Source organism: Trachypithecus francoisi, unplaced genomic scaffold, assembly GCF_009764315.1.
Source record: "Trachypithecus francoisi isolate TF-2019V2 unplaced genomic scaffold, Tfra_2.0 Lachesis_group20, whole genome shotgun sequence".
Taxonomy (NCBI): Eukaryota; Metazoa; Chordata; class Mammalia; order Primates; family Cercopithecidae; genus Trachypithecus; species Trachypithecus francoisi.
The window spans coordinates 368,339-383,387 of NW_022681466.1; the positions used below are offsets into that span (position 1 = coordinate 368,339).

The following is a 15,049-nucleotide window of genomic DNA, read 5'->3' on the forward strand; positions in this document are numbered from 1 at the left end:
GATGAGTGCAGCAGGCTGGATGTAGGTGGGTATGGAGGGCACAGAAGGCGATCTTTGCTCCTAGTGTGCTGCCTGACAGATCCCTGGTCTTGCCTGTTCTCCATTTGTGGCTTCAAGTAATTTAGTGGTTACCTGATGGCTTCTTTCCCACAGAATTCTGGAGACACTGGTTCAAAAGAGTCATTAGGTGTAGGATCAGAATCTGTTTCATTCTCAAGGACCACATGATTAGCTCTTCCATGTTGAAACCAAAAACAGGATTTCAGGAAAAACAAGGGAGAACATCGATGTCCATATTCAGCTATGTGAACAGGAGGCAAATGAATACTGGGTCAGTCATCACTTCAAGGATTCCATCATCATATCCATGCAGCCCTTTTGACATTAAACCTGAACCCACATTATCGTATTAAGGTATTACTGTTTTAATGTGCTTTTGACACACATAGAACAGTGAGGAGAAAATAACAGAGATGGCTAATATGATGTTTTTAACATGAGAAGCATGTAGCATTGTTAACTAACTAAAAAGCTCCTCAAAATGCAGAGAGATGTCTCAGGAGGAATTTAAACCTAATTACGAACAATTTTTCTATCTAGCTGTACTTATGTGTCCTTTTTATTTTTTATTTTTTAAGATGGAGTCTCACACTGTCACCCAGGCTGCAGTCCAGACGCATGATCCTGGCTCACTACAACCTCTGCTTTCCGGGTTCAAGCAATTCTCCTGCTTGTGATTTCTTCCATGTGGATCAGATAAGGTCAATATACCAAGAATAATCGTAAATATCATAACACTAATGATACATTCTGAAATTTCTTACTTGGGAGGTTTTAAAATAATCAGCGAGTCATTATTCTGTATCAGTACTCCCAGAAATGTGATGAATAAACTATTTAGAAGGTCCCTTCCTTCACTTCATTTTCTAATTTCCCTTTCTGCCTCTTCCTTAGCACTTATCTAGTATATATGAGGAATTGACAGACAAACCCCAGAGATGCGCAGATAAAGATTTTGTTTCTCTATAGAAAATATTGTACGTAAGGGTGGCATGGTGGCTCACACCTGTAATCCCAGCAGTTTGGGAGGCCGAGGCTGGCGGATCACCTGAGGTCAGGAGTTCGAGACAACCTGGTCAACATGGTGAAACCCTATCCCTACTGAAAACACAAAAATTAGCCAGGAATGGTGGTGCATGCCCGTAGTCCCAGCTGCTCAGCAGGCTGAGGTATGAGAATTGCTTGAATAGAGGAGGCGGAGGTTGCAGTGAGTCGAGATCATGCCACTGCACCACAGCCTGGGCGACAGAGCAAGGCTCCTTCTCAAAAAAAAAAAAGTAACAAAGAAAGGAAAGATTGTATATCGATTATGCAATTATAATATTTTTACTAACAACCTGCTGTTGTCTATCAAGTGAGTTAAATAGAAAAAGCACTTAAAGATTTCTAAGATCAAGTATCAAGCACCAGCATTCTTCATCTAGTTCTGATACAAACACTAATAGTATAATTATCCATAATCTCTCGCAAGTGTCTCTTTTTAAAAAGAAACACCCTGGAGTGTTATAGCAGAGCCAAGTCTTAGAAAGTGATTCTATAAACAAACTACAGAATATCATTAGGCTTGTTGTAGAAATTTTGAAAAACTGCTTGCTAATTTTTATTTAGTACAATGTAGAGTTATTTTGAAGACATGTAATTACTGAAATTGTGTTAAGTTACAGCCACATTAGTACTTACTGGGCAAAATTTTGTCAAAATATAATGTCAATGCCAAATACAGAAGGGTGTCAAAAACCAACATGAAAAGAGTAGCTATTATTAGGTATGGATTGTGTGAGGAATCCAAATGGGCATTAGAATTCACATCATAGTCCAAATGTATAAGCTGAAAAAAAAGATACAGCGAATTTTAAAAGAATTAATATGGCATTAAGAATTATTATTGTCTTATTTCTGCTACAACTGGGTTTGCAAAGATAAATAAAATTAATCTTGTCTCTACAGAGCTCTGTCTACTATTATAGAAGATAATTTTAATAGCAATGAAGTGATGTCAATTTGGGAAATGAATGGAAGTTAGTACTGAGCAGGCACTATCCAGATCCAGATCCACAGGCAGCCCCAGATACATCTTCTAGGAGGAAGTACAAACTCAGGAAAGGTGATATTTGAGCAGGACCTAATATAGTTTACAGAACTCTCTATGTCAGTACAAGAAGTGTTTTTAAGTTCTTTTTTGTTTGTTCATTTGTTTTTTGAGACAGTCTCACTCTGTTACCCTGTCTGGAGTGCAGTGGTGCTATTTCAGCTCACAGCAGGCTCAACCTCCTGGACCCAGGTGATTCTCCCACATCAACCTCCAGAGTAGCTAGGACTACAGATGCACTCTCACCATGACTGGCTAATCTTTTTTTTTTTTTTTTTTTTTGTAGAGATGGGGTTTCACCATGTTGCCCACGGTGGTCTCGAACTCCTGCCACAAGTGATCCACCTGTCTTAGCCTCCCAAAGTGCTATGATTTACAGGTGTAAGTCACAGCATCAGTCTTTAAAAATTCTTTTTGATGGATGCACATTTTCCATTGTATGGATGGACCGTAATTTATTTAACCATTAATCTACCAATGGACATTTACATTGTTTTCAATCTTATTACAAACAGTGCTGCAATAGGACTTTATTGAACTTAGAATGAGAAAAAAGGAGGGAATTCTCAACAAGGAAGCCCATTTCAGAGTAAAAACATGAAGTAGTAAAATATTTCAGTAGCTGGGCAGAAGACAGAAGAATAATGTCTTAACTAGACTGCCGTAGGAGACAATGAGTTTATATCTGGCATAACTTTTCATTTAGCATTTTATAGTTATGATATCATAACTAAAATTAACTTTTCTGAGACAAGGTTCAGTTTCACGTAGAAATTAGCAATTAAAAAATAAATATGTATTTATTCCAAATTCCTGGTTTTTAAATGCTTTTGATAACATTAAGGGTCATGTTTCCTGAGCATTGAATGGGACAAATGTTCTTTGGGATAATCCATTAGAAGTAGAAACTGAAACACCTCAATAATAAGAGTATGATCCTATATTTAGTGACTTATGAGGAAACTAATTACACTAAGAGAGAAAAATTAAAGTCACTCCTGTCTCATAAATGTTTATTTTTACAAAAGTTATAGAATGGAATGCTTAGAGCATGTTGCGTGAATTATTAAGAGGAAATCTGTGTAGAATGGTTTGTAAAAAGTGAAATCGTTACCTTAACTCTTACCTGGGCCATCCCAACAGTGAAGGCAAAGGGGCTAAGAAGACACAAAGTCCATTCCAAAAATGCAGGAAGATGTGTATACAGTGCTGTGAATCCCAGGATCCCCCAAAAGACGATAAGGAGAAAAACAACCAAGCCCGTAAGGAAAGGTTTCTTTATCAAGACACTCATCAGGAAAGCTAAAGTTATCTGAGAAAAGAGAAAAACTTCAGCTGGTATATAATTCTGTGAGAACCATTAGTAGCACAAAATAGGAATTTTATATTATAAAAGTATATTTTATCAGTTTTCCACCCCTAGACACTGTCTCATGCAAATACTATAAAGAGAACAAAAGAGGTGAGACCAGAATTAGTGATAAATGATTGGCAGCAGAGAGAGAGAAAGAGAATAAAAGACTGAGATGAAATTCACCAACTCACCAAAGACAGGCCATAGAGGAGAAAGAGGGTGAAGACCATCACAAAACCAGTCAGGACAACAATTTGTGCAGATTTTACAATAAGAGCCATTAAAGTGGCCATGATAAGGATGAAGCCAGCATACATCAAACCCCAGGAAAGCCTAGCAGAGAAACAAAGCAGTCAGTTAGAATGTTGTTACTTCAACACTTCCTTGATTCATTTATTCAGCAAATGATTTGTGAAGCTCACCATTTATCAAGGGTAAAGAAAATGCAATAGCTAACTTATCTCCTACCCTCAAGATCACGTAATATAAGAGAAGGTAGGCAATAAACAAGTAGAGAGGCAAAATAGATAGGTAATTGCAAATTAAGTAAAGTTGGGTGATACAACGGATGTCACTGGGAGAAGTTTCCAGAGAGAGCTTTCCTGGGAAGACATCTATGATGATTTCTCAGCTCTGGACAAGTTTTTTCAGTAAAGTTATTATATAAACAATATGGACAAAAAATGTAGATAATGAAGCAGGGTTCAGCACTTTTTTCTAAATAGCCACATTGTGAATATTTTCAGCTTTGCAGGCTGTACAGTTTCTGTTGCCATTGTAGCACAAACACAGTCATAAACAATATGTTAGTGATATATGGCTGTGTTTCAATAAAATGTATTTATGGACAACAAAATTTGAATTTCATGTATATTTTCACATGCCACAAAATACTATTGTTCATTGAATTTTTTCCCAAGCATTTAAAAATGTAAAAGACATCTAGCCAAACTAAGCTTCATAAGTGAAGGAGAAATAAAATCCTTTACAGACAAGGAAATGCTAAGGGATTTTGTCACCACCAGGCATGCCTCACAAGAGCTCCTGAAGGAAGCACTAAATATAGAAAGAAAAAATCAATACCAGCTACTGCAAAAACATGCCAAAATAAAAAGACCAACGATGCTATGAAGAAACTGCATCAACTAATGTGCAAAATAACCAACTAGCATCATGATGACGGGATCAAATTCACACATAACAATATTAACCTTAAATGTAAATGGGATAAATGCCCCAATTAAAAGACACAGATGCCAGTATCCAATTTGCCAAATTGGGTAAAGAGTCAAGACCCATTCGTGTGCTGTATTCAAGAGACCCATCTCAGGTGCAAAGATACAAATAGGCTCAAAGTAAAGGAATGGAGGAATACATACCAAGTAAATGGAAAGAAAAAAAAGAAAAAAGAAAAAAAAGCAGAGGTTAGAATCCTAGCCTCTGATAAAACAGACTTTAAACAAACAAAGATCAGGAAACACAAAGAAGGCCATTACATAATGGTAAAGGGATCAATGCAACAAGAAGAGATAACTATCCTAAATATATAGGCACCCAAAATAGGAGCACCCAGATTCATAAAGCAAGTTCTCAGTGACCTACAAAGACACTTAGACTCTGACACAATAATAGTGGGAGACTTTAACACCCCACTGTCAATATTAGACAGATTAATGTGACAGAAAATTAACAAGGATATTCAGGACTTGAACTCAGCTCTGGACCAAGTAGACCTAATAGACATCTATAGAACTCTCCACCCCAAATCAACAGAATATACATTCTTCTCAGCACCACTAGCATTTATTCTAAAATCAACCACATAACTGGAAGTAAAACACTCCTCAGCAAATGCAAAAGAATAGAAATCATAACAAACAGTTTCTCAGACCACAGTGCCATCAAATTGGAACTCAGGATTAAGAAATTCACTCAAAACAAAACAACTACATGGAAACTGAACAACCTGTTCCTGAATGACTACTGGGTAAATAACAAAATTAAGGCAGAAATAAATAAATTTTTTAAATCAATGAGAACAAAGACACAACATACCAGAATCTCTGGGACACAGCTAAAGCAGGGTTTAGAGGAAAATTAATGGCACTAAATGCCCACAGGAGAAAGTGGGAAAGATCTAAAATTGACACCCTAACATCACAATTAAAAGAACTGGAGAAGCAAGAGCAAACAAATTCAAAAGCTAGCAGGAGACAAGAAATAACTAAGATCAGAGCAGAACTGAAGGAGATAGAGACATGAAAAAACCTTCAAAAAAAAAAATCAATGAATCCAGGAGCTGGGTTTTTTAAAAGATTATCAAAATAGACAGACTTCTAGCCAGACTAATAAAGAAGAAAAGAGAGAAAAATGAAATAGACACAACAAAAAATGATAAAGGGGATATCACCACGGATCCCACAGAAATACAAACTATGATCAGAGAATACTATAAACACCTCTATGCAAATAAACTAGAAAATCTAGAAGAAATGGATAAATTCCTGGACACCTACAACCTCCCAATACTAAACAAGGAAGTCGAATCCCTGAATCGACCAATAACAAGTTCTGAAACTGAGGCAGTAATTAATAGCCTACCAACCAAAACAAAGCCCAGGACCAGACAGATTCGCAGCTGAACGCTACCAGAAGTACAAAGGGGAGCTGGTACCATTCATTCTGAAACTATTTCAAACAAGAGAAAACGAGGGACTCCTCCCTAACTCATTTTATGAGACCAGTATCATCCTGATACCAAAACCTGGCAGAGACACAATAAAAAAAGAAAATTTCAGGCCAATATCCCCGGTGAACATCGATGCAAAAATCCTCAATGAAATACTGGCAAACTGAATCCAGCAGCACATCAAAAAGCTTATCCACCATGATCAACTTGGCTTCATCCCTGGAATGCAAGGATGGTTCAACATACACAAATCAATAAATGTAATCCATCATATAAACAGAACCAGTCACAAAAACCACATGATTATCTCAGAAGGTAGAGAAATTACCTTCAACAAAAGTCAACATCCCTTCATGCTAAAAACACTCAATAAACTAGGTATTTATGCAACATATCTCAAAATAATAACAGCCATTTATGACAGACCCATAGCCAATATTATACTGAATGGGCAAAAGCTGGAAGCATTCTCTTTGAAAACCAGCACAAGAGAAGGAAGCCCTCTCTTACCACTCCTATTCAGCATAGTATTGGAAGTTCTGGCCAGCACAATCAGGCAAAAGAAAGAAATAAAAGGTATTCAAATAGGAAGAGAGGAAGTCAAATTATCTCTTTGCAGATGACATGATTGTATATTTAGAAATCCCCATCATCTCAGTCCAAAAACTCCTTAAGTTGAAAAGCAACTTCAGCAAAGTCTCAGGATACAAAATCAATGTGCAAAAATCATAAGCATTCTTATATACCAATAATAGACAGAGAGCCAAATCATTAGTGAACTCCCATTCACAACTGCTACAAAGATAATAAAATACCTAGGAATGCAACTTACAAGGGACATGAAGGACCTCTTCAAGGAGAAATACAAATAACTGCTCAAGGAAATAAAAGAGGACACAAACAAATGGAAAAACATTCCATGCTCATGGATAGGAAAAAATCAACATTGTGAAAATGGCCATACTGTCCAAAGTAATTTATAGATTCAGTGCTATTCCCATCAAGCTACCATTGACTTTCTTCACAGAATTAGAAGAAACTACTTTAAATTTCATATGAAACCAAATAAGAGTCCACATAGCCAAGACAATCCTAGGCAAAAAGAACAAAGCTGGAGGCATCATGCTACCTGACTTCAAACTATACTACAAGGCCACAGTAACTAAAACAGCATGGTACGGGTACCAAAACAGATACATAGACAAATGGAACAGACAGAGGCCTCAGAAATAACACTGCACATCTACAGCCATCTGATCTTTGACAAACCTGACAAAAACAATAAGTTGGGAAAGAATTCCCTATTTAATAAATGATGTTGGGAAAACTAGCTAGCCATATGCAGAAAACAGAAACTGGACCCCTTCCTTACACCTTATACAAAAATGAACTCAAGATGGATTAAAGACTTAAACATAAGATCTAAAACCTTTAAAAACCCTAGAAGAAAACCCAGACAATACCATTCAGGATATAGCCATAGGCAAAGACTTCATGACTAAAATGCCAAAAGCAATGTCAACAAAAGCCGAAATTGACAAATGGGATCTAATCAAACTAAAGAGCATCTGCACAGCAAAAGAAACTATCATCAGAGTGAACAGGCAACCTACGGAATGGGAGAAAATTTTTGCAATCTATCCATCTGACAAAGGTCTACTATCAGAATCTACAAGGAACTTAAACAAATTTACAAGAAAAAACTAACAACCCATCAAAAAGTGGGCAAAGGACATGAACAGACACTTCTCAAAAGAAGACATTTATGCAGCCAACAAGCATATGAAAAAAGCTCATCATCACTGGTCTTTAGAGAAATACAAATCAAAACCACAATGAGATACCATCTCACACCAGTTATAATGGTGATCATTAAAAAGTCAAGAAACGACAGATGCTAGAGAGGACGTGGAGAAATAGGAATGCTTTTATACTGTTGGTGGGAGTGTAAATTAGTTCAGCCATTGTGGAAGACAGTGTGGCAATTCCTCAAGGATCTAGAACTAGAAATACCATTTGACCCAGCAATCCCATTACTGGGTATATACCCTAAGGATCATAAATCATTCTACTATGAAGACACATGCACCCGTATGTTTATTGCAGCACCATTCACAATGGCAAAGACTTGGAACCAACCCAAATGCCCATCAATGTTAGACTGGATTTAAAAAATGTGGTACATATACACCATGGAATATATGCAGCCATGAAAAAGAATTAGTTCACGTCATTTGCAGAGACGTGGACGAAGCTGGAAACCATCATTTTCAGCAAACTAACACAGGAACAGAAAACCAAACACCGCATGTTCTCACTCGTAAGTGAGAGTTGATCAACGAGAACATATGGGCACAGGGAGGGGAACATCACACAATGGGGCCTGTCGGGGGTAGGGAGCAAGGGGAGGGATAGCATTAGGAGAAATACCTAATGCATGTGGGGCTTAAAACCTAGATGACAGGTTGATGGTTGCAGCAAACCACCATGGAACATGTATACCTATGTAACAAACCTGCACATTCCGCACATGTATCCCGGAACTTAAAGTATAATTTAAAAACGTAAAAGAAATTCGTAATTTGCAAATTGTACAAAAACAGCTGATAGATTACCAATCCCCAGTATAGATAATTAGATATAGATACACATTTATACATACCCACAGGACATAGATAGATACAGACATATAGATGAATATGAAGACATCTTTTCCCTTGCTATCAATGCTAAGTAAACAGGAAGAAAGTTCTTTAAAGGAGAAAGAGAAAACGCTTTCTAATCACAGATCTGAGTTAGTTCCAGTTCCTCCTGCTACATTATAACTATACAATCCTGAGAGGTAGTTATTTAATCTCTTCAAACTTCAGTTTTCTCTGGTGGAAAACAGGAAAAATAAATGAAATTATTTATCTTATGGGTTTAATATGGCAACTGGCTTATAATGTGTCCACAATGAACAGTTGGTTTTATTTAAAGTAGAAAATGCCATCATGTTTTCGGATGACTTATTTTTAATGGCTAATTGTAATAACTCCCTTTGCACAGTACACTTTTATTCATCTGAAATTGTTCATCTATATTCTACAAACTCTCCTTAGTTCCACTTAAATGCTGTACAAGTAAAATGCCTCAGGCTTTTCTTACGAGAGGAAAAAAACTGCCCTGATTTTTAATCCTTTCTCACTGGATTATTATTTTTAAAATCATCTTGGTTATTTTTCTCTAATTATTTGTATATCATTTTTTAAAAAACAGGCTGGGGTGGCAGCTCATGCCTGTAATCCTAGCACTTTAGGAGGCCGAGGCAGGTGGATCACTTGAGGTCAGGAGTTTGAGACCAGCCTGGCCAACATAGTGAAACTCTGTCTCTACTAAAAGTACAAAGATTAGCCAGGCATGGTGGCAGTTGCCTGTAGTTGCAATTACTCGGGAGGTTGAGGCAGAAGAATCACTTGAACCCAGGAGGCGGAGGTTGCAGTGAGCCAAGATCTCGCTACTGCACTCCAGCCTGGGTGACAGAGCAAGACTCTGTCTCAAAAAAAAAAAAAAAGAAAGAAAGAAAGAAAGAAAGAAAAAAAAGAAATTATCTATCTATCTATCTATCTATCTATCTATCTATCTTGACCAATTTTTTTAGTATTGAGTTACTCAGTTTTGATACAGAAAAGGGCATCAGAGAAAAACTTTCATCCTAAACCGAAGAAGTAATTCATCTTCTCCACTTCTTCACCTGGTGTATTGAACACTTGTGTAGAAAATCACATAAACTTTATTTTTTTTCTACTCATTAATGTCTAATATTCTTTGAAAGCCTATGTATCATATACCCAGAACCCTTATATACATTCTACACATCTTATTTAACACTGAGGTAATATCACAGTGTGCAAACGGCAAATTCAAGATTCAAGTCATTTCTTTCTGACTCCAGAAACTCAGGCTTTTACCGCACCTGTCTCTAATGCATCACTTGGCTAAACTCTTGAAAAGATCTTGCCATTAGTTGACAATTCAACCCTTGTTTCCTAACTTGCCTCTACTGTCGTCTCTGGCCATAAATCTCCCCATATCTCCATCAACTGACACCTAATATGGAGTGTTTATTCTTAAGCACCATGTAAAATATTTTAGATATATTTCTTTCTTTTAATTATCAGGACCAGTGAGAGATACATATAAGTATCCATGTTTTACAGAAGAGAAAACTGAGGTTTAAAGAGTTTAAGTAATTTTCCAAGATGGTAGCTACTGAATGCTGAGATGGAGACAACCCGTGGCTTCTCGCCTCCCAGGCGTACCACAGTGCTCTATGGCCTCAACTGAAATATCTCAATGTTTAAAGAACATAAAAGGTTTTCTTTTTTTTCAGTGTCATAAAAGTGATGACTCATCCAACACTGGGTCAAAAAATCAATCACCATTCCTAACGTAAGGTATCTGAAACATGTATTTTACTGAACATTGGAAACCTCAAGCATTTGTGTATTTGGGTTCACCCATATATGGTAACTAGTGACCAAGTAATCATCTAGCATCCTGAGTATTGGCAAACTTCTACAGGATGAGGCTTTCTTTAAGTCAAATAAATGTGGAAAGTTTCAAGTCACCAAGTCTGTAGGGTCATCTGCTCCACTCATTTATAACGTACTACTTTATGAAAGCAGCAAGTGTATGTATGATACTTTAGAGATCTAAGGCAGCAGTCCCCAACCTTTTTGGCACCAGGGACCAGTTTCATGGAAGACAGTTTTTCCACAAACAGGAGTCGGGGGATGGTGTTGGGATGATGCATGTGGAGTACATTTATTCTGCACTTAATTTCTCTTATTATTACATTGTAATATATAATGAAATGATTATACAACTCACTATAATGTAGAATCAGTGGGAACCCTGAGCTTGTTTTCCTGCAACTAGATGGTCCCATCTGGGGGTGATGGGAGACAGTGACAGATCATCAGGCATTGGATACTCATAAGGAGCCTGCAACCTAGATCTCTTGCATGACAGATCATCAGGCATTGGATACTCATAAGGAGCCCTAGATCTCCCGCATGCACAGTTCACAATAGGGTTTCAGCTTCTATGAGACTCTAATAACACTGCTATTCTGACAGGAGGTGGAGTTCAGGTGGTAATGCGAGTAATAGGGAGTGGCTGTAAATATAGATGAAGCTTTGCTCACTTGCCTGCCACTCACCTCCTCCTATGTGGCCTGGTACCTAACTGGCCACAGACCAGTAGCAGTCTGTGGCCTGGAGCTTGGAGACCCCTGGTCTAAGGAGTCAACCAGCTAAGTTGTTCTGTTTGTGCTGCATAATGGATTGGAGTCATACGATTTACCAGAATGCTGACTCTCGGAGTCCCATCATTGTCATCAATGACGTAATGTATCGTCTTTCTTGCGTAACATTGACTGATACATAGTATATAAATGTAGAAAAAGAAATAATGCAGAAGAAAATGAAAAAATCAGTTGCAACTCCTCCTTGGGCAACAAAAGGTAATATCTTCATATGTATACCAGTAACTGACATCAGCTGTTCCATCACTGAATGATTTGTTGCGATCTAAAGAAAGATATCAATGAACAAATTGTTATCATCAATCTAATTCCAACCTTGGGCTTTTTCTCTAAATTATAAGGAATCATGTACATTCTACATTTATATGTTTTATGTACATATGCCCTTCATGATCTGGCCCCCTGTGGTTCCTGAAACACTTTAGGTTTTGTCGTGACTCCTTAGAACAACATCACCCTCACTGGACAAAACACCACTCTCTATTTTAAGATTAGCTGGAGTGTCACTTCAGTTAGTAAATTTGCCCTGATGTTTCTTATCAGAGTATATCCTGCTTTATAGTTTGCCTCGTGCACCATTTTAAATTCCATGATAGAACCAGGCATGGTGGCATGTGGCTGTAATCCCAGCTACTTGGGAGGTTGAGGTAGGAGGATCACTTGAGCCTAGAAGTTTGAGGCGGCAGTGAGCTATAACCATGTCTGTGAATAGCCACTGCACTCCAGCCTGGGCAACAGAGTAAAACTTTGTCTCTAAGAAAAAAAAAGTTAAAAATAAAAAATTCTATGATAGAATCTAAACTCTTATTATGACTATATATCCATGTTTCAATCTCCCCCAGTACCAGTATCCCTGGAGAAAAGTGCCTGTGTTTTACTTATTTTCTGATCTCCAGTACTTAGCACAATAGTTTTAATATGGAAGTCGTTCTGTATACTGTGCCTCATTAATGAAGTAAATAAATGATAGAATAAGATAATCCATTAAATCACCATCCAGCAAAATTCAAATGTAATGCAGTTAGATTCCTTTAACTTTATACTCACTTCTATGATAGCAGCATTAATGGCAGCTTGAAAAGCTACAAAGCCTTTCTCCCAGAACTCTGAACCTTCACATCTCATTTTTTCATTCATTGCTTGACAGTGAGCTTTAGAAGAAGAACACATCCATTATTATGGGATGATACAATCTTGGCTACAGAAAAAAACAAAATTTCAAATGTTTCAAAATGCAAAGTCCGTGATAATATAGTGGATGGTAAGTCTTCTCAGCTGAGATTTGCAGAGCACACCCAAATGGAATATAGCAGAATTACTTTACGAATATTTTTAAGACCAATTCTCAATGATTTTTCATTATATTTTATAATTCTTTCCATTAGTCAAGATTGCTTTCCTTGAGCTCGGATCTTCTGTTGCTTATGTCAAGAAAACACTAAACTTTAAGAAAATGTTTGGGAGTCAATGAGCAACATCATTTTGTTCAGGTGTTTTTTTAGGAGCAACTTACAAATAATAGTAAATATAATTTCTTAATAAAACAATGTACTTAAGCACATAAGCTTCATTTAATAAATATGAATCTCCTTTATGTTCAGAAATTAAAGGTATATGTTGTGGTTGTATACGTTTGGGTAGTTTCACCTCTGCTATCAGGTATGGTCCCTTTGTGGCTACTGATACAATAGCAAAAAAAAATGTTTTTCTTCTACAAAAGTTACCTGAATGGTCTCTGTGCTCTTTCATCATGGGGATTCTATGTCCCCAAGAAAACTTCAAATGGTAGGAGAAGGTATCAGTAAAGATGACTCTCACTGCATCTAGTGAATAGTTCAAATCCAATTCATCCATGCTTTTTTCATCAGGCCACCCCATGATTGTTCTTCCTGCCATGTGAAGAAAAAAAAGAAATAGTTAAGCAAGAAGATGTCTACCTGGCCATATTCAATTATGTTGAGGTTATTTTATGTTAAAGCTATTTCCTTCCTAAAGGCAGTGCTGGGCCTAAATAAGACATGGAGGGGAAAACGGTGGGAATTTCTGATGTTCTAGATAAAATCAGAAATGTATGGCGAACATTTGTATTTCAAATATAATTTACCCTTCCAAATAAATCATTTAAACAATGTATCATTCTGTTCTTACATTGCTATAAGAAAATACCGAGACTGGGTGATTTATGAAGAAAAGAAGTTTAATTGACTCACAGTTCCCTATGACTGGGGAAGCCTCAGGAAACTTAGAATCATGGCAGAATGTACCTCTTCCCAGGGAGGCAGGAGAGAGAATGAGTGCGAGCAGGGGAGATGCCAGATGCTTATAAAATCATCAGATTTCATGAGAACTCACTCACTATCATGAGAATAGCATGGGAGAAACCACCTCCATGATCCAATCACTTCCCACTGAGTCCCTCCCTTGACTCGTGTGGATTGTGGGGATTCTGGGGATTACAATTCAAGATACAATTTTGGGTGGAGACACAGCCAAACCATATCAAACAATAATTTAAGGCACAATGAATTTGAAGTAATTATTGGTATTGGAAATTCCAACGGTATTGGAAATAATCATGGGTATTTGGTACTGGTATAAATATTGACATTGGAAATACCAATACATTGATTTAAATTCACATACAAATAAACCTATCTAAAGTTGGAATATATGCTGCAATTATAGTACATATTTTCATTTGGAAGTGGTGTCAATATAGCCAAATTTCCAAAGACAGCATAAAACTGTTGCATTTAGATAGTGTTTCCTTAAGAAACTTTGTTTACTCTAAAATATATAGTGCAAATGGCTGACTGTTACTGATCTAACCCAGGCCATTTAACCCATATAAGGGCATTCTCCTGGTGTAATTCAACAAGTTCTTTTGTCCTCCGTATTTTCTACAATCCAGCAGCTAGATCCAGAGGCTTAATCAGACTCAGGTCTAATCCTTTTTTGCCAGCTGATAGGTGTTGATGTGTTGTTTTATGAGAGGCTTATAATTGCTCATTGTTTTTCTTTTTGAGACATTAGCAGCTGTTGACCCTCAGCGCCTAGGTCCATTAATTCAATGGGAGTTTCAAAATGGTGATGTTTTATTTCTATCATTTTCTTTCATCTACTAATATAAGACATTTATAAAATAACATTTTCCATTATCTATTTGGTTGTGCAATAGTTAGTTCATGTGGGATATGTGCTTGTATTTTCTCTTTATTTGCTATTTTCCATAATAAGAACTCATTACAATAGGCTGAGTATCTCTTATCACATGCTTGAAATAAGAAGTATTTTGGGTTTCAATTTTTTTGGATTTTATATTATTTTCATATACACAATAAGAAATCTTGAGGATGGGACCCAAGTCTAAATGTGAAATTCATTTATGTTTCACATACACTTTATACACATTGCCTGAAGGTAATTTTATACTCTCTCTCTCTCTCTCCATATATATATATATAATATATATATTATATATATTATATATATATATATATATTTTTTTTTTTTTGAGATGGACTTTCACTCTGTCACTGAGGCTGAAGT

The 15,049-nt window shown here is 36.8% G+C and overlaps 1 protein-coding gene across 3 annotated transcripts in view; it reads right to left on the minus strand.

Annotated features, from left to right (window-relative positions):
- The window catches only part of ABCA9 (ATP binding cassette subfamily A member 9), a 79,192-nt gene that overhangs the window by 48,519 nt on the left and 15,624 nt on the right, over positions 1-15,049 (minus strand). For all 3 annotated transcript variants that reach the window (XR_004430392.1, XM_033181965.1, XM_033181966.1), the window contains 7 exons: positions 13,225-13,389; positions 12,548-12,651; positions 11,539-11,765; positions 3,695-3,836; positions 3,276-3,461; positions 1,741-1,888; positions 133-301 (listed from right to left, as the gene is read on the minus strand). Coding sequence is in view for 2 of the 3 variants with exons in the window: in XM_033181965.1 (XP_033037856.1) it covers positions 133-301; positions 1,741-1,888; positions 3,276-3,461; positions 3,695-3,836; positions 11,539-11,765; positions 12,548-12,651; positions 13,225-13,389 (1,141 nt within the window). In the remaining variant the exon portion in view is untranslated. The remainder of the gene's footprint in view (positions 1-132; positions 302-1,740; positions 1,889-3,275; positions 3,462-3,694; positions 3,837-11,538; positions 11,766-12,547; positions 12,652-13,224; positions 13,390-15,049) is intronic.